Source organism: Asterias rubens, chromosome 2, assembly GCF_902459465.1.
Source record: "Asterias rubens chromosome 2, eAstRub1.3, whole genome shotgun sequence".
Lineage (NCBI taxonomy): Eukaryota > Metazoa > Echinodermata > Asteroidea > Forcipulatida > Asteriidae > Asterias > Asterias rubens.
Window position 1 is genome coordinate 6,343,467 of NC_047063.1, and position 18,472 is coordinate 6,361,938.

Consider the following 18,472-nt stretch of genomic DNA (forward strand, 5'->3'; position numbering starts at 1 on the left):
CGTGACCCAGGCCAGCCAACCGTTGGGTTGGGTGTCACGCGTGCATGCTGCTTGTTATGAAAAGTAATGATGTCAGCGCCCATGCGACGGATGATGTGAAACGGTCCTTTCCTTAGCCAGTGAAAGTTGACAAACAACTACAGCAGTGGATTTTCGAAATGTGTTTCCGACTAAAATAAGGTAAGCTACTCATTCATTTACTGCTTACAATACATCGTAGGAGTAGGAGGTCCTGTTTTCTAGGTGTCCCTAAAATCGTGGCAAATCTTTTATTTACCTCTCTCTGTGCGCGATGTAAACAGTCCCTACCCTAGCTAGATACAAACATTTTGGTTTTATTTGCCAAGCAAAGAGTCTCCTCTCCCTTGACCAAAACTGAGGGATAACTTTACGTATGGCGCCACCACTTTTTCATTCGAAATGAACAGTATCCTGGTGTCATGTGTTTTCAATAGGATAACAGGAAAATTGTTCACAATCAAAAACTAAATGTGTTTTTTTTCAAATCATCTATCCAATTTTTAAAGTTTTGGTTTTACGTTTCGAGAGACAGTCCGCCATTAACAGTGCTTATGCATGCATGACATTGGAGCAACGTCATATATTTTCACACCTTTCATTGGTTGGTATTTTATTGAATATTCAGAAGCTAGTATGGCGTGCAAAATAAATCAAAAATATTATTCAATTACTACTTAACAAATTTCATTACATTTTTGTCCTAAGGCATTTTGGCTACTCTATTTAGTATTAGAATCCCCCCCTTGAAACACACACACTTCATAACAATCCGTTTTCCCCCATTTCAGACCAGTAATGTTTGGTGTCAGGAGATAAGAAACCAATCTATGATATTTTCTCTTTAATGTAGACTTAATATTCATTACGCTTATCGGAATTTGTTACAGTATGCAGTAAATTAAAAAAAAAAAAAAAAAAAAATTCATTTTCACTGAAAATATTTTAATATTTTTCCCACATTTGCACACCATAGAATCTCAAATAGTAACCACCTCACGTGATCCATCTAGTGACTAAAGCAGAATGAAACTAAATCTAGCAGATAGTAATTTTGTTTTTGAACTTTCGAGGTTGGATGATGTTTCTTTGACTCATTTGAATGTTGGCATAATAATGCACTAGTGATTAGTACCAAAAATCATTCATTTTATAAATTTGTTTGAGCATTTTAACCAACGACAGGAAACTTTTTCTCAGCATGATTAAGCCTTATGAAAATACAGACTGTGAGTAAACTGCATAGCTTCTGTCACCGGTGCAGCTTGCACAATCTCGCGGTAAACGTGAATCAAAGTTGGGAACCGAAAACATATGAGGGTTGATAACGTATGACGCTACGATAATATAATTGACCTCAATGAGATATCCCTTTTTGTAAAAATGAGTGAAAAAGTGGTGGCGCCATACGGAAAGTTATCCAAAAAAAATTGCCCATTGAAAAAGGTTGATCATTCTGAACATTCTGGGAAAAAAAATATAGAGCCATGTGCCTTAAATTATTTTCTAATATTTGTTGAGATTTTTTTGTTAACCCTCGTACTCGTATCAATATTATTATAAATATTAAAATTTAAACATCAGCTTGGTGATTCAATTATCACTTTTTATTTTTACGCTTTTTTATAAATATTAAGGGGAATTTTTTTTATTAAAAATAAATAAAAATCAGATTTAAAAGCCAACCATTATTCACACTTTTTATTTAATTTTCATTTTTTTTGCAAATTACCTTGGTAATTTTTAAAAATGTCATAACAAACATTGTGAATAAAATGAAGACAACTGCTGGCTATAGAGTCATACACAGAGTCTCACAGAACACTTGCAGTCACTGCAGATATTTCTTCAACGTATGTCTGAATGCCAGTCATCTCGCCCCCTGGTAAAGTCGCCCCCTGCAAAGTCGCCCCCTACAAAGTAGCCCCCAGCAAGCTCGCCCCCTCCGTGTACAAACTCGCCCCCTCACAATGTCGCCCCCTTCTAAGTTGCCCTCCCGACACAGTCGCCCCCCCGACAAAGTCGCCCCCCAACAAAGTCGCCCCCAACAAAGTCCCCCCCAACACAGTCGCCCCCTATGCATTTTTGGCTATTGTTTCAATGAAGGGAATCCTTAAAGAATTTATACATTTTTGCTGAGGATAAACCACAATTTTTTACAAACATTATTCCGTTGGTAAACAGTTTTTTTTTTTTTTTTTTTTGAAGTTTTTTTGTTTTTAACTTGACTCAAGACAGGGGATCCTAGGCCTAACTAATTGAAAAACAACAAATTTGTACAAAAATTCTCCCGTTGTAACAAAGTATTTAATTGAAAATGTAGTTTTCTTGTATTTACTTACACAACCTTTACACTTACCTCACTAAATAAAAGCCATAACTTAGGCTAATGAACATAAAAGATTTCTCACCAAAATATACTGTGAATATACTGTGATAAAAAAAAGCATCAAAACTAAAATCAATTCACAAATAAACGTAAAACATATCTTCGTAAATATTATATTGCAATCACCAGAAACCCAAAGTATTTTCGCTGTTTTCAAACATCGAGTTTTCGACTCGTGGGATCAAAACTAATTGTTTTACTAATTTCTCAAAAAGTATAGCAATTCAAACAAAAATATTTCAAAGGGAGTTACCCATCATGACCATCTTTATACCATGTAAAAAAGATCCGATAAGAAGTGGTCAAGACCACTTCTTATCGGATCCTCAAGACCACTTCTTATCGGATCCTCAAGACCACTTCTTATCGGATCCTCAAGACCACTTCTTATCGGATCCTTTTACCGCCCACCAAAGACAGACAAACTCTAAATCTTCATCAGCTCAATGACTCTCTGGACAGAATAAAGCAAAAATCCAAAACTGCTGTCATCGTTTTGGGAGGTTAGACTAAACAATGCGTGTGCGCTGTCCATTAACATTGCCCGGCATTCACTCATAATATGGCGTGCACGCACTGCAGCAATACAACATGCATTGTGTACTATATAGTCTTGGCACTTGGGCTTGGTGCAAGACAATACATGTGTGCACTATCACTCAACTGTCGCGATCCCCTGCTCTCCTAGCCGCGCACATTACTATCAAACAATAGTGGACGCTGTTGGAAAACTTTAAGATCACCCCATCACACTCACATGCTGGATTGCGACTTACAGAAATGCCCTCTATTGGTGGAATAGTTGCGACATGTTACAGCTAAACTGGGCCTATGTTGTTACCACTACATTACATTTACTGTAGTAAATGTTTTGTAGCAAAAGCATGGTTTAAAACTGTACAGGTCTATATAAAAAGCATAAGTCTAATAATAATTGGCCTATCTAATCATTCAGAAAAATGAATTAATAATAAATGTTACAAAAACAATACAATAAGTAAAACGAGGGGTAACAAAAGCTGGTTTAACAAAAACAATGAAATAAGTAAAACGAGGAGTAACATTAACCTGGTTTACTACCTTTAAGCCATAATTTGGAGGAATTCTGAGTAGGTTCCTGTTTATGAAATGACAATTGACTCTTCGCCTTTTCAACTTAGTTCCCAGTAAATAACAGGAATAGGCCTTTACGTATACATAAATTGTAGAGGGGACGTGTCATGGCCGAGTGGTTAAGAGCATCGAATTCAAGTTCTGGTGGTTAAGTCACCGAAGTGTGGGTTCGAATCCCAGTCATGACACTTGTGTCATTGAGCAAGTTACTTTACTATAATTGCTTCTCTTCACCCAGGCGTATAAATGGGTACCCGCGAGTGCGAGGGTAGAGGTTGATATTGTGTATGAAAGACCCCTCAAAGCGCCACGGCAGCTCAGAGCTGTATGCTCCCCAGGGGGCTGAGAAAGATTAAAGGGATGTTATTGGCCCAATGACCAGGGCACTAATGTAAAGCGCATTGATACGGTAAATTGTGAAATGCGCTATTTAAGAATTTTTTATTATTTCAATAAAAATTGGTTTCCAAGTCAGAATGTGTAGGGACTTGGCTTCTTATAATATAACGCGCTACTGTCACACAGTGATGCTCAAGGCGCTTTAACAATGCTTATAAATGTTTCATTTTGGGAGCCAAATTACCTTAAAGGGAAGGTACATGATTGGTAATTACTCAAAACAAATATTAACTTAAAAACTGACTTGGTAACGAGCATTGGAGAGCTGTTGATAGTATAAAACATTGTGAGAAAAAGCTCCCTCTGAAGTACATATGTAGCATAGAGTTTGATTAAGAGGTTATTTCTAACTAAAATAATAAAAGACTGCTGAAAGCACACAAATTCGTTCAACAAGGTTTTTTTTTCTCTCTTCATTTTCTCGCAACTTCGATGAACAATTTGGTTCAACGTTTCACAGGCTTGTTATTTTATGCTTAAATGCTGGGATACACAAAGTTAGAAGACTGGTCGTTGACAATTACCAAATGTGTACTTTCCCTTTAAGACATGGTGCATGTCCAACTGCCCTGAGTTGCCTATTATGTGTAAAAGTCAGGGTATCTGGTATGGTGCAACCAAGTTAAATCCTGAGTAATAATGAGGTCATGTGAATTGGGTCATTGAGAACAGCATCCCACAATGTAGGAACACACAAGTTAAAAACACAAAACATTGCAATAAAAATAGTACATTACATGTACCTGGGAATGGAAAATCAGAGAATTACATTTGAATGCTGACACATTATCATTATTGTAATCCTACACAAAAAAAACACTTGTTGACACCATTGACATGTTTTGTTAAGCGGGCAAGTTTCTGTTTGACAGCCAATGCAAGAGGCAAGTTTCTGTTTGACAGCCAATGCAAGAGGGAACCAGCTTATATTAAAGACACTGAACACTACTGGTAAGTGTCAAAGACCAGTCTTCTCAAAACATAACAAACCTGATGTATTTCAACATAACAAACCTGTAATAATGAAAAAAACAGTGTTTTATACTATCAACAGGTCTCCATTACTCGTTACCAAGTAAGGTTTTATGCTAGGGTTATTTTAAGTAATTACCTACATGTGTCCACTGCCTTTAAGCAATGCTGGTCTATGGTCCACTTGGTACCAAGTTTGTTTTCACAATATAATACAACAGCCTGAAACAACAGTTCTGAGCAAGTAAAAGTAAACATCCTTTGTAATTGGTGTTTAAATTACATCCGGGCCCATTGCATTGTTATTACGAGGGAACCAATTATGTGTAGGCCCCATTCTGACTTGGAAACCAATTTTTATTGAAATAATAAAAAAATCTTAAATAGCGCATTTCACAATTTACCGTATCAATGCGCTTTACATTAGTGCCCTGGTCATTGGGCCAATAACATCCCTTTAATCTTTCTCAGCCCCCTGGGGAGCATACAGCTCCGAGCTGCCGTGGCGCTTTGAGGGGTCTTTCATACACAATATCAACCTCTACCCTCGCACTCGCGGGTACCCATTTATACGCCTGGGTGAAGAGAAGCAATTATAGTAAAGTAACTTGCTCAATGACACAAGTGTCACGACCAGAATTCGAACCCACACTCCGGTGACTGCACTTGTAAGAATTTGAATTCGATGCTCTTAACCACTCGGCCATACTTTGAGTCTGAGAGTCCAGGATGACCAAAAGTAATGTGAAAGAATGACAGGAAAAAGCTACAACCGGTTATTTGCTGCAAAAACAAATAAATTATACGTCCATTTCCTGGTGCATTTTTTCAACCCTGGGTTTTTCTTCACTCCTCGTTCTTTCTGTTTCTGACTGTAGATCTATCAGAGTATGAACTTCAAACTGCAGATCATAGGTGTATGAACGAATGGAATACATAAATACAGGTGAGTTTATGCATATATATAGGGAGGTGTCCATGAATATCTACCTAAAAAGCTAATTGCTTGTCCAAGGTGTGATAATAATAATAATACCCATTTTTGTTTAGCGCTTTTTACGCTCGCGGGGTGTCTCAAAATGTTGCGACATTATTACCCTTGGGGAGTAGACAACCCCTTCTCTTTTTGATAGTGCACTCTGGGTTCTTTACCACCCTACACAACACATGGGGCCAACGGATTAACGTCCCATCCGAAAGACAAAGCAATGGTTAAGTGTATTGCTCAAGGACACAGTGTGACGGCTGGGGATTCGAACCCACACTCTGCTGATCAGAAACACCAGAGTTTGAATTTAGTGCTCTTAACCGCTCGGCCACGACACTTTCAAAAAGTAATACAATGTACCTCATACCATAGACCCCTTGCAATGGCCGTCCTACTTAAAGGCAGTGGACACTATTGGTATTTACTCAAAATAGTTATTAGCATAAAACCTTACTTGGTAACATGTAATGGGGAGAGGTTGATAGTATAAAACATTGTGAGAAACGGCTCCCTCTGAAGTGACATAGTTTTCGAGAAAGAAGTAATTTTCCACGAATTTGATTTTGAGGTCTCAAAATCAAGCATCTGAAAGCACACAACTTCGTGTGACAAGGGTGTGGTGTTTTTTCTTCCATTCTTCCATTTTATGCATAATGTTGAGATACACCAAGTGAGAAGACTGGTCTTTGACAATTACCAATAGTGTCCAGTGTCTTTAATGAAACTAGCATGCTTGAAAGTCTACCAGTGGCAGTCAATTACGTCATGTGCAAATACCTAAAGTCCAAATTCTTAACATTGATCAAAATGGTTATTCTACACAAAATGGTGAAACCTATAAAGCCTATGCAAATGTATCCTCTATTTTGAGGTGTTAATATTTAACCCAAATCCCACTTTCTAGGAACCAGTTTCTCAAAACTTTGACAGAATTTATTGATTTATGATCGTGAAAAAATGTGTATTCTAGTTGTTTTCAATAAGTTTCCTGTTTGGGCAGGGAGTCATAGCTCATAAATATTACACAACAGGAAGTGGAGGGAAGCCTTGGGTAAGGTGATATTATTTATATACATTTCCTTCAAATCATCAGGAAATGAACGCGGTATCCAGGTTTTTATCCACAAACGTGTCTTTTTTAGAGCATGTGTAGATCAGTATAGTAGAATCACCTGGCTGTGTGCTTGATATCATCACACATTCATACAGTGTGCATTAAGCTTTGAGTAGGTATTGAAGTCAGAGCAGCTTTAAATCGGTTAGCAATTTAGTAGGTATGTATGAACGCATTTTAACATGTTTTTTTAATCTTTTATCTCAGTTACTGTAACTTTTAGTACAAACATTTCAGCTTTTTTAACCATTCATTCAAACCAAGTTTTTTATTTCTTTATTTTATTCAAATTCCTGCTATTGCATACTTTTGCTGTAATTTCTTGCATACTCCTGCAGCTATTTACAAGAAAAAATACATATGTAGTTCATTAGCATACTTTGCCATTGTTTTCTGCATAATTTTGCTATATTGTTTATTTTATTGCCTTTATTTAATACCTTTAGGCACTGACAACTATGCAATTCCCTAAATGGTATCATGTAGGTCATACTCATTATTGATAATGACAAATTATTATTAACTGGTTTATAAAAAAAAATATTCATACATACCTCTACAGTTTCGCTATTTCTATTGGTGGAGAGCGTGTTACGTGGGTGTGTATAAACCTTTGTTTATGACCAGTAAAAAGTGTTGAAACATGGGCGTGACACGCGAGCTTACACCTGACCTTATAAGACAGTTTCTTCATTCCTATTGGTCGAGAGCAACGGCTGAAACAGTTGTGCCACATCACGCGATACGCGCACAGCATTCCCTTATAAGGAGTTGTTTACTCGAAAGCGACGGAGGGCTTTACCATTTCATAGCTGGAGGGGTGTTGTGTTGAAAGAAATCATTGAACAATTATAATTTTTGCATTTATTTTACTTTTTGACCAAAAAGTGTTGATGTTTTTGACCGAAAATATATTTATGAATGGGAATCAAAGTGTGTTGAATCGGTTTTCAACTAGTGGTTTAAACCCGCCGAGGCCTGGTTCTTGATAATTTACCTCGACTCAGTCTCGGTAAAATTATCAAGAACCAGGCCTCGTTGGGATTAAACCACTAGTTGCAAACCTCTTCACCACACATTGATTCCCTTATTCAAACTTGGCAGCCAGAGGCTGAATTGCGTTTAAAATATAGAGAGAAAAAAACCCATTAAGAAGTATTAAAATAGCTATTTAAGTACAAAACACAAAATTGATTGGAAACAAACAAAGCAAGGTTATGTATTACTGGCTAAGGTAGGATGAGAGATTCCTTAACAATCCTGATTGTCAAGTAATATGGTTCTATAATAATTGAAATCACAATTGTCTAAATTCTTTATGTAGGCCTATGTAGTAAATGCTATTTGAGAGGGAATAATGTAAACCCTATTCAAATAAAGTACATGTACACTATAGACAAATACATCGTGATGTGATGCTGTGTATGCATAGGCCAGACTGTCAAGCAATTATAAAGTACACTATAGACAAATACATCATGATGTGATGCTGTGTATGCATAGGCCAGACTGTCCAGCAATTATTTGCTTGTCCTTGTCATGTAATGTTTATCTTGGTTTGTATAATGTTTGATTCTTTCTCTCAGTTAGTAGGGACCCTTTTCCCATTCAGCCCAAATTTACATTTGTTCATCATAGTTTGATCATACATAAAATGTTGAAGAGTATGCAGCTATACATAGTGTTTTGAGGCATTGCTTGTTGAGGTACGTATCGATGTATTAGGTCCTATTCAGTTTGTGCTAATACCGTGTGTATATTTACTATGCTGTGTGGATTTGTTCTTTGAGAATTTGTCTTGCTATTTATTCTACTGCCGCGGAATTCGGGAGACGTTCTGAAAAGAAATGTCCAGCTTATTAAGTACTACATGTAATTGGGCAAGTAGGAATTCAGCCGGGGTTACTACTTTCGCTTAGTGGATCGAGGGGACTTCTCATTATTTTGCTTCACTGCCACAGAGTGAGTTAATTGGTCTCAACTAATTGCTCTAGTCATCTTCGGGCAAATGTCATGAAATAGGTGCTACTGTTGCTTTACATACATGTAATATCCACTGGGATTTATTGGACCTGCCTATCCTGCATAATAATAATCATTATAGTTCGGGCTTCTTATATAACGCTTACATCTGTTACTCAGTGACGCTCAAGGCGCTTTAACATTCAGTATTTTCCTGCAAGTTCTGTGGGACTACGTTTGAATTATGAGACCGACATTGTACTCCTTTTACATAGCACCATGTAATGGTTTACAAGGTGCTGTGGCACACCAGGGCGAACCCCTTTTAGATAAGTGGACTGGGTTATTTTACGTGCTTTACACAACACACAGGACCAAAGGCATGGTTAAGTGTCTTGCTTTTAGAGTACAGGGGTGTCACGACTGGGACTCAAACCCACACTCTGCTAATCAGAAACACCGGAGCTTGAGTGCGGTGCTCTTAACCGCTAGGCCACGACACGCCACAGACACGCATGGACCTCGTCAACCACCAAGGAGAGGAATGCCTTCATAAAAGCATCTTACGCACAGCCAAGCCAAGAGAGAGATTAGTACAAATCCAATAAGTCAGCATTTGAAATTTATCAAGAAGACTGATTATTAGCATCTACATGTACATGTACTTTAGGCTTGCATATGTGCTAATGGAAATTGAAAACTACTGTAAAAAGTATTTTGGTTCCTAGCAATTTCCTTTTACTTTTGAAACTGTACAGTTGCATTTCTTTAAGTGTAGTTTTAATAAATGATTTATTACATATAGAAACTTGACATCAGGTTTCAGGGAATACTGTATTTCAATGGGTTGTATGAGTCATTTTCCAACTGTCAGTTTTATATTGGAGAGTTTCATTTACTAACAGAAAAAAACTACTTTTGTATTTGGCTGTATGTATTGTTGTTGCTTTTGAATACTTTTTTTCTTTAGTATAGCCCTTTTCACCCTACTCTATTCCCCGTACATCCCCGGGGAATAACGGCCAGCCTTTTTACACTAAGATCGATTTGCCCCCGGTCTGCCCACGATCTGCCACGGTCTGCCCTGGCAAATGGACATACTGTACCCCTGGAATAGCCACCCCTGCTCCAGAGTACATATGTAGGGGTTAGCTGTGTTTTTGAATCGTGCCACTGGAACGCCTTGGGAAAGGGACACGGTGTGAAAGTGCAGATGGGTAACCATGGGGGTAAAAAAGGTCCCGGGCCTCCGCGGGCTATACCGTACTCCTTGTGAACAAGAGACAGTGTAAAAAAGGCTTGTAGAGTGTATTTAGTAATGGTGATATAATGGCTTACATCCTATAAAACCTGTCTCACTACTTTGTTTTCTTCTCTCTCTCTCTATCTCTCTCTCTCTCTCTCTCTGTATGCAGTACACCATGTCTGATATCGAACACTGTCTTGGTAAGCTACTAACAGGCACTCCTCCCGCTGCACCTATCCCTAAGTATGACTTAATGTTCAACGCACCAGCGAGAACCCACCAGCGCCCTCTAGTATTGAACGATAACTTGGGTATTATAGTAGCAGCAGTCATCCTGGATGAGGATTATCGAGTAGTCTTAATTCAAGAGGCTAAGGAGTCTTGTCATGGGCGCTGGTATTTACCTGCTGGACGAGCAGAACCGAATGAAACACTTCAGGTAGGTTTCCTGTTTTATTGTGTTTATCTTTTCTTTTTATACAATTAGGTAAAAGAGAAACCTAACTGTTGGTTTGTTTTCCCTATTCATTGCCAAAAACGAAGACATTAAAGCCATTATACACTTTTGGAACAGAAAAAATATATAAAAGTTAACAGATTTACAAATAACTTACAGGGTTTACAGAAGGTAATGGTGAAAGACTTCTCTTGAAATATTATTCCATGAAATGCTTTACTTTTTGAGAAAACATTAATACAATTATCAATTCTCGTTATCAAGAATTAAGGATTTATTTAAAACACATGTCATGACACGGCGAATCGTGCAGAAACAAGGGAGGGTTTTTCCGTTATTTTCTCCCGACTCTGATGACCGATTGAGCCTAAATTTTCACAGGTTTGTTATTTTATATAGGAGTTGTGATACACGAAGTGTGGGCCTTTGGACAATACTGTTTACTGAAAGTGTCCAATGGCTTTAAAGTTGCATTAAAGGGTAGCAAAATGGGCAGGCAGGATTTGAGGTTTATTTGAGAATTAATGTAATCTCACTTGATCAATTTTTTGCTAAAAGAACTTACGTTGTAAAGGCAGATTATACTTTGGTTATTGTCAAAGACCAGTAGTCTTTCTCACTTGGTGTATCCCAACATTTGCGTAAAAAAACAAGCCTGTGACAATTTGAACTCAGTTGGTCATCAAAGTTGCTATGGGTGAAAAATTACCTCTTTTTCTTAAAGACAGTGGACACTATTCGTAATTACTCAAAATAATTATTAGCATAAAACCTTACTTGGTAACGAGTAATGGGGAGAGGTTGATAGTAAAAAACTGTGAGAAACGGCTCCCTCTGAAGTGACGTAGTTTTCAAGAAGTTTTCATTTTCCAAGAATTTGATTTCAAGACCTCAGATTTAGAATTTGAGTTCTCGAAATCAAGCATCTGAAAGCACACAACTTTGTGTGACAAGGGTGTTTTTTCTTTCATTATTATCTTGCAACTTTGACGACCAATTGAGCTCAAATTTTCACAGGTTTGATATTTTATGCATATGTTGAGATACACCAAGAGAGAAGACTGGTCTTTGCCAATTACCAATAAGTGTCCAGTGTCTTTAAACTTAATTACTTCAAAGTGGTTGTTTGTAACCATGTTTGATGTTGATGTTCTTCTTTTCTGTAGGAAGCTGTGAAGAGGGAAGTTATTGAAGAAACAGGGTTGATGTTTGAACCATCATCGGTTGTACTTGTAGAGAGTAATCATCTATTTGGATATTGGATCAGATTTACATTCATTGGTCATATAACAGGTACGTCAGTATTGTGTCTAACCTAAGACCGACACATGATGGTTGGTAATTAAGAGCAATACCTGAAGGTCCAAGACCAAGAACGAGACTGTAACTTGATGGTCCAAGCCTGAGACCGAGACCCGATGGTCCAAGACCTGATGGACCAAGACCAAGACCTGATGGTCCAAGACCTGATGGTCCAAGACCAAGACCTGATGGTCCAAGACTGAGACCTTCTGGACCATCAGGATGGTCAGGATGGTCCAAGACCAAGACCTAGACCCGATGATCCAAGACCAAGACCTGATGGTCCAAGACTGAGACCTTATGATCCAAGACCAAGACCTGATGGACCAAGACCAAGACCCGATGATCCAAGACCAAGACCTGATGGTCCAAGACCAAGACCCGATGATCCAAGACCAAGACCTGATGGTCCAAGACTGAGACCTTATGATCCAAGACCAAGACCTGATGGTCCAAGACCAAGACCTGATGTTCCAAGACTGAGACCTGATGATCCAAGACTGAGACCTTATGATCCAAGACCAAGACCTATACCTTATAATCCAAGACCAAGACCTGATAGTCGAAGACCGGGACCTAATGGTCTAAGACCTTGGCCCTTATGATCCAAGACCTTGGCCCTTATGATCCAAGACCAAGACCTGATGGTTCCAGACCAAGACTAAGACCTGATGTCTGAGAACAAAACCTGATGGTCTAGACCAAGAACTAGACATGATGATCAAAGATCTCTAGAAACTTATGCATGAATTTCACTTCCTTTATGACGTTGTTTTTATTGTGTGGCACCAGGGAAAGAGAGCAAGATGCATAAAATGGGTCTAAGGCGTTATCCACTTTGGCATTGTTAAAGGCAGTGGACACTATTGGTAGTTATTAAAGACTAGCCTTCACAGTTGGTGTATCTCAACATATGCATAAAAAAACTAACCTGTGAAAATTTAAGCTCAATCGGTCATCGAACTTGCGAGATAATAATGAAAGAAAAAACTACCCTTGTCACACGAAGTTGTGTGCATTAGATGGTTGATTTCGAGACCTCAAGTTCTAAACCTGAGGTCTCGAAATCAATTTTGTGGAAAATTACGTCTTTCTCGAAAACTATGGCACTTCAGAGGGAGCCGTTTCTCACAATGTTTTATACCATCAACCTCTCCCCATTACTCGTCACCAAGAAAGGTTTTATGTTAATAAATATTTTGAGTAATTACCAATAGTGTCCACTGCCTTTAATGGATAATCACTATGGTGGGCAGGGCTTACTGGATTGCTCTAAAACTGATAAGTGTAAAGCACTGTCTATTTGGCTTTGTCCTATTCCTGCGGCAAGAAATATTTCAAATTTGAGGGGTTCCTGTGTATTTGCGTAGGTATCTTGAAAGTAATTATTTAACATGCTTCAATGGCGTACATCGGAAATGGGCAATCTACAATTGATTTATTCAAAATTTATTATGAGACCCTGGTTGTGTACAATGGGTAGAAACTGGACATTTAATGGAACATGTTTCAAAGTAAGGGTGCATTCGATTACATGTAGCTTCCCCTGGTCGACCCTGCGGTGCTTTATTTGGGTGAGCCCCTGACAAGAGCTACACACAATGTAATCGAACAATCACTCGCCCTCTCCTGACACCTTTGACATCAAGCACCTCGGGCCAGTGCCCCAAGTGACCCGCTCCACAGGCAGGGCATTGGGGGCTGTCTTGGGTGAGCCCCTGGAATGACGTCAAAGCTATTCAAACGTATTGGTGGCAGATCGGGGTCGACCCAGGGAAGCTAATCGAACGCACCCTATGCTTCCTCATCTGCTTGTATTGCTTCACTTTTATAATGATAGATAGTAAAAGTAATTTGACATCTAATACTTTCTAATATCATACTGAAACCCTGCGGTTTATCAGGTTTATCGCTTTATATTTGAAGTTGTTGAAACTTGATTTCATGTCACACAAGTGAGATTTGATCGGTCATGGTCATGATTGAGATAAAATCTTCATTAGTACTCTTCATAACTAATTGATGTTGTTTATCTTCATACATGTACCAATCATAGCTTGTTGTCTCTCGTCAAGTAGAACAAATGGTTGAAGAACTGGTAACTGTAGAGGAAGAATAAGATCCTGTATCCTGTAGCGGATTTCACGAAACGCTAGGATTAATCCTATCTCAAGGGTTCAATGTATCCTAACGTCAATGAATACGGAACTTAAATTGCCTAAGTCCTAAGATGAATCCTAAGTTAGGAAGAGTTTGGTGTAATCAACGGCTTCGTTCCTTGGACACAAACCTTCTTCGAGTACTCCTCTCTCATCACTCCTGGGGAAACCGTTCTTTCTCTAGGTTGGGTCATTCACTATGGAACTCACTCCCCATCAAACTGAGAAAGGAAACTTCATTCAACTCTTTCAAGAACAAACTCAAAAGCCATCTCTTCGAACAAGCTGTTTCTCCTTATGTTTATGTTGTTTTATTAGTTCCTAGTTGTAAGCATCGTTAGGATTCCTGCGCCAGGAGTGTCACCTGTGACAGACATGGCACATTATAAGTTTCCCATATTATTAAGACATAAGATAAAGAATGTATTGTGCTTTGTACCTTAATCTTGAAGTTAACTGTTTTCTTATCCACTTGTTTTGGTAAAGGTGGAAGATTAAAGACACTGAATGAGGCAGATAAAGAATCCTTACAGGCAAGATGGTTTAGTGTTCCAGACATAAAAACTGAAGTCGGAATCAGACTAAGGTGAGAATGCCCGGTCCAAAGGACATTTTATGGTTAAATCCTGCATATATGTAGAAAAGGTTAAAGGGTAGAGTATAACTTTGGTTTCTGCAGCCGTTCGATTCTTTTAGTCGCACATAAATGTAGATGTATACAATGTGGACATTTTATTTGGAAAGGTGGTCATGTTTTTGAGATGTCGCCAAATTTGTTTGAGTGAATATGCTCATGCAGGAAGACTAATCCCTAATAGGAGTACACAGTCTGAGATTGTTCCTGAGCAGTAACGCTTCTCCGTCCGATTCAGGGTTTAGTTCATAAGGTTGACCTAGGAGCTGAAATGTCAATATACCGTGTGTCTCAAAAAAAACTATACACTTTTGAAATGGCTGCCGAATATTAAATACATGATTCTGGGGGAAAAGGTTTATATGTATGGGTAGCTTATGGACTCAACTTTCATATGACACCAACAGGTCTGAAAGTAATTCATGCTTGGGTGAGCACTGCTAACTGAAGAATAAGTAGCCGACATCTTGGAGTGAATTTTGTAAGCTCCAAAGGACTTACCTCTCACAAATGGGATGGCAAATTACTGCGCAACCTAATGTTCATACCCTTTACAAAAGTGAGCAGGGCTCACCCAAGCATGACATTATTTTGAGACTTTTTGGTGTCATATAAAAGTTGAGTCCATAAGCTATCCATGCGTATAAACCTTTTCCCCCACAATTATATATGTTTTATTCGGCAGCCATTTCAATAGTGAGTTTTTTTTGAGACACCCTGTTCTGTTCAATGATGGATGAATGTTTAACATTTGACTATTATTCTTGTTGTTTTATTCAGAGCGCATGATATAGTCATCTTGATCCAGTCTGCAATAAGCTACCTACAGAGAGATCCTCTGCATAGACATGCAGCACTCTTGCCAATACATAACGCACATAAGCAAATGTGTATACGGGCTATGGTTGTCAAGCGTGATCAGTAAGTTAAACTTCACATATAATAATAATTATACCCGGCTCTTATTTTGGGCTTGATCACAACCCTAAGGGTGTATCAGTCTTTTTTCCTGCAAGGGAATGTGGAGCTTTTTGAAGTATGAGATCTACTCCTTTATAGCATCATGTAATGAGTTTACAAGGTGCCAGGGTGCAAAATGCTGCGGATCAGACCAGGAACACCAGGGCGGACTCCTTCTCTTCACAAAAAGAGCACTGGGTTCTTTTAAGTGCATTACACACCACACGAGACCAACAGCTTTGCCTCTCTTCTGAAGGACGAAGCAATGGCTAAGTGTTTTGCTTAAGGACACAAGTGTCACGGCTGGGATTCGAACCCACACTCTGCTGATCAGAAACACCAGAGCTTGAATCCGATGCTCTTAACCTCTAGGTTCATGACACTTGTGTCCTTAAGCAAGACACTTAACCATTGCTTCGTCCTTCGGATGGGACATAAAGCAATTGGTCCCATGTGTTGTGTAACGCATGTGAAAGAACCCAGTGACTGTTGAAAAGAGAAGGGGTTCGCCCCGATGTTCCTGGCTGTGGCTGCTGTATGCGCCGTAGCACCTTGTAAACCTTCAAGTTGGTAACTAATTGGGTCTCAGATTCCATCACTGCAACAACATCTTTCTGAAGGTTTGTATATACTCAGCGCCTTGAGTACCTTGTTTGGTAGATACGTGCGCTATATAAGACTTTGATATTATTATTATATTATTATTAGGTCTTGTAGAGTAGATATGTGGTAGACACATGTACTATTTTAGTTTCTGATATTTATTATTTGTACATGTACAGTATATAGTGTGTTTTCGCCAGAAAAGAAACGGTGCAGAACTGTTAAATGAGTTGGACGGCCCTTGAGTTGCATATGTTTAATGCAAGGTTTGTTGCACCCTTTAAAGTGTTGGATTTCCCTCTCTCAAACACTCTATCGCATAGACGGCAGCTGGGGTCCTTCGTGCTGATCTCCTCTGTCTACGCTTCGTAGCTAGGTTCCAGAGTATGTCAACCTCGCTTGGTAAACCCAGTTTCTCGATCTAATTTGCAAGTTCGTTAACTGGTTTCTATTTTTTTCCCAATCAGAGCTGAGTTTTACGTCTTGCTGTGCATGGAGGACAAACCACATTTCCCGATAGTGAAAGGGACATCCATTGCAGAAGAAGCACTGCGGACAATTGACAAGGTTAGAAATGTAACAACAATTTTGACCAGCTTGTGATATCCATATGTCAGTATTTTAATGATAAAATGTGTGTTAGCACTGTATACTCAGTCCATGTACTTCCCCGAGTCCTGTGAAAAAATATCACAGGCATATTACTCGGGTGGGATATTTATTCTAGTCATTGTAAAAGCAGCGGTTAGCTGGGGATTGGAACCCACAACCTTGTGATTGCAAGTCCTGCAGTCTAACCACTGGACCATGACATACATGTACATGGTGCAGGGTGGTAGTTTAGTGTTAATTGAATTACTCATTTGTTTCTTATTGTTTGCTTTAACTTAACACTAGGAGATCTTCACTGCCAGTACTGGTTGTTTCCTACGTGGTTTGTTGTGTATTGAGCACATGGGTCGTCCCCATGGCTCAGCAGATGGTGTGTGCCTCAACCTACTCGCTGTAACAGACTTCCAACGAGAACTGAAGAATCCCAACTATATATGGCATCATATCGCTAACCCTGAACTCAAAACCGTCTTAAGGAGCAAAATACCATCGCAACATTGTCTCAAGTGTCCTTAGAGATCTTCCTGATGGAAGGGATTATTTAAATATGATGGGTGTGTTCGATTAGCTTCCCTGGGTCGACCATGGTCTGCCCCGATACATTCGAATAGCTTTGACGTCATTCCAGGGGCTCACCCAGGTCAGCCCCAAGTGCCCTGCTTGTGGAGTGGGTCACGTGGGGGCTGGCCCCAGGTGCATGACGTCACCATAAGAGGGTGAGTGATTGTTCGATTAGCTCTTGTCAGGGGCTCAGCCGAGTGAGCACCACGGGGTCAAACACAGGGAAGCTTATCGAACACACCCTAAGTTACTTACTACAAAGTGATCATATCACAATCTAGACCCCTTTTTACACTACTCCAGGCCTGATACTTCACAGAGTTTAAAGGCAGTGGACACTATTGGTAATTACTCAAAATAATTATTGCCATAAAACCTTACTTTGTAACAAGTAATGGGGAGAGGTTGATAGTACAAAACATTGTGAGAAACAGCTCCCTCTGAAGTATCGTAGTTTTCGCGAAAGAAGTAATTTTCCATGAATTTGATTTCGAGACCTCAGATTTAGAACTTGAGGTCTCGAAATCAAGCATCTGAAAGCACACAACTTTGTGCTACAAGGGTGTTTTTTCTTTCATTATTATCTCACAACTTCTATGACCAATTGAGCTCAAATTTGCTCAGGTTTGTTATTTTATGCATATTGTTGAGATACACCAAGTAAGAAAACTGGTCTTTGACAATTACCAATAGTGTCCAGTGTCTTTAAATCTCCAGTAGAAGTTTACAATTTCCTCATAGGGTGCCTTCTCACCAAGGAGCAAATGCCTTAGTGCCCTTGCCCCTTCAAAATTGAAGCATACAGGGCTGCTACTCTGTTCCCCATGAGAAATCTTGGGGTATAACGTCAGCCCTTTCACACTTTGATCACATTACCCCTGATGTACCCCCAACAAATGAACAAACCATGGCAAATAGCCATCCCTGCTCTGGAGTAAAGGGTAAGCGGTAAAACCCTGTGGTATTCTTGAAACATGCACCGG

General features: G+C 39.1%; 1 protein-coding gene across 5 annotated transcripts; it reads left to right on the forward strand.

Annotated features, from left to right (window-relative positions):
* Positions 1–41: 41 nt before the first annotated feature.
* Positions 42–17,551, forward strand: LOC117307232 (8-oxo-dGDP phosphatase NUDT18-like). Of its 5 annotated transcripts, XM_033791919.1 has the most exons (8): positions 42–180; positions 5,770–5,837; positions 10,371–10,640; positions 11,825–11,951; positions 14,606–14,705; positions 15,534–15,674; positions 16,784–16,883; positions 17,214–17,551. In XM_033791919.1, the coding sequence occupies exons 3-8, from the start codon at positions 10,377–10,379 to the stop codon at positions 17,442–17,444; spliced, it is 963 nt and encodes a 320-aa protein (XP_033647810.1). In that variant the 5' UTR covers positions 42–180; positions 5,770–5,837; positions 10,371–10,376; the 3' UTR covers positions 17,445–17,551. The 5 variants fall into 5 exon arrangements, with proteins under 5 accessions (XP_033647810.1, XP_033647813.1, XP_033647808.1 ...); XM_033791922.1 differs by lacking the exons at positions 42–180; positions 5,770–5,837 and adding an exon at positions 7,130–7,153; XM_033791917.1 differs by lacking the exons at positions 42–180; positions 5,770–5,837 and adding an exon at positions 8,523–8,549.
* The last annotated feature ends 921 nt before the right edge of the window (positions 17,552–18,472 follow it).

Coding starts and splice junctions, on each gene's coding strand:
- LOC117307232 (XM_033791917.1), top strand. Junction 14,706..15,533: donor GAAGTCGGAATCAGACTAAG/GTGAGAATGCCC, acceptor TGTTTTATTCAG/AGCGCATGATATAGTCATCT. Junction 15,675..16,783: donor ATGGTTGTCAAGCGTGATCA/GTAAGTTAAACT, acceptor TTTCCCAATCAG/AGCTGAGTTTTACGTCTTGC.